The 1,784-nt window shown below is 28.8% G+C and overlaps 1 protein-coding gene across 1 annotated transcript; it reads right to left on the bottom strand.

Annotated features, from left to right (window-relative positions):
* Positions 1 to 1,074: 1,074 nt before the first annotated feature.
* Positions 1,075 to 1,554, bottom strand: LOC138904474 (uncharacterized). The gene has a single exon (XM_070192971.1). It carries the CDS (start codon positions 1,552 to 1,554, stop codon positions 1,075 to 1,077), a length of 480 nt encoding a protein of 159 aa, XP_070049072.1.
* Positions 1,555 to 1,784: the final 230 nt, after the last annotated feature.

Here is a 1,784-nt window from a genome sequence, read left to right as displayed (position 1 = left end):
GAAACAAATTTTAAGTTAAATATATTGATTGAAATGATTGAGGACTTTTATGGTTATAGTTTCTTCCTTTATTGAGTTAGCTAAATAATATCAACAATCATCAATCGGAAACTTGCGTTTTTATCTTTTAAGTTTTATTTTATAACTCAAATATAATTTTTAAATAATATATATGTAATTTATTAAAATTTATACTTATTAAGATGGGATAGATACACGCGCGTATGGGTAATATATATATATATATATATATATATATATATATATATATATATATATATATATATATATATATATATATATATATATATATATATATATATATATATATATATATATATATGAAGAAGGATTGTTGTAGCCAATGGACGTGAAAAAATGAAACAAACATTTGAATGTTGTAAATCAATTTTATTACAAAAAGTAATATGTGTATGTCTATTTATACATAAAATATGGCTATAATGCTTAAAAACTAAAACAACAACGTAAATGGTATATAAAGTAGAAAGTATAGTCTAAGAATCAGAATACTTATAAGTCAAATTGTAATAATAGATCTTACACTATATATATATATATATATATATATATAGAGAGAGAGAGAGAGAGAGAGATCCTTCATACACCATATTTAAATTGTCACCTTCTCTTCTAGCATTCATTAGCTCATGTATGTTGACGAGGAATAAGGATGGATGTTTGATACTTCGATTCGGTATTTATGAAGTTTTTTTCGATACTTTGATTGTATATTTCAAATACTGAACCGAAGTTAGTTTTGTACGATACGATTTTCTTGTTCGATTTTGATTAGGTATATTCTTAATATTCAACGAAGTATAATGTGTTGGTTATTTGAAGAATTTATTACGTCGAAGTAAGTTTGTACAAGCACATAATTACATAAAAATAGAATTTAATACTCTAACTATAAATATTACAATCCAAAATAAAATAAAATAAAATAGAGGCTAGTAATGTTTACTGGGCCAACTCGGTCCTCATTTCCCGTTATTCTCCTTTGTTACGTACGAACCAAAGTAATTGGGTCCGTTAGGATTTTCGATTTTTTCAATTTTTATGCCCAACCCTAACAAGTAACAAGAACGCCGAAACAAGTAGGTCAAAATCCAAAGTAATCAGACCCCAACATATTAAGTACCAAACAAGTATCAATTCATCAAAATCCTCCACATTCTTCCTCAACGAAGCATTTATTATCCCTTCCTCGATCTTTTTCTTTATTTTCTTCAACTCCTCAATTGAATCTTCTTGCGACGCTACCATCAGCAGCACATAATAAGTCTTTTCAAGTAAAGGATCTTTTTTTAAGATTTCATTAGACCTGAATTTGGCCCCACTGTAAACACGCAAAAGAGATTTCAACAATAACCATCTGGTATTATCTGGATCGAGCTCTATCAATTTGTCAATAGTGCTAATAGCTTCAACTATTTTTCTATTCTTTATCTGAATTTTCATCAATTTCGTCAGAACACGGACATTTTTCGGGTTAGATAACAAGAAATCTTCAAAAACTGAATCCTTCATATTTGTCTCCGTAGCGTGTGGGGAAGAAAGCGAGGGAGCAATGGCGGGTATTGGATTAAAATAGAATCCAATGAATAAAAGGGTAGTAGCTGTAATAGTGGCAATAATTATTGGTTTGATAAATGAGGATAGAAGTGAAAATGAGAACGGGTTTAAAGGTTGGTTGTTAGGGTTTTTAGGGTTTAATAAGGAAGGAGATGAAGAAGAGGCTTTGATGGTCGAGAAAGAAG

Source organism: Nicotiana tomentosiformis, chromosome 2 (assembly GCF_000390325.3).
Source record: "Nicotiana tomentosiformis chromosome 2, ASM39032v3, whole genome shotgun sequence".
NCBI classification, from domain to species: Eukaryota; Viridiplantae; Streptophyta; class Magnoliopsida; order Solanales; family Solanaceae; genus Nicotiana; species Nicotiana tomentosiformis.
This window is presented reverse-complemented; position numbering and strand designations above follow the sequence as displayed.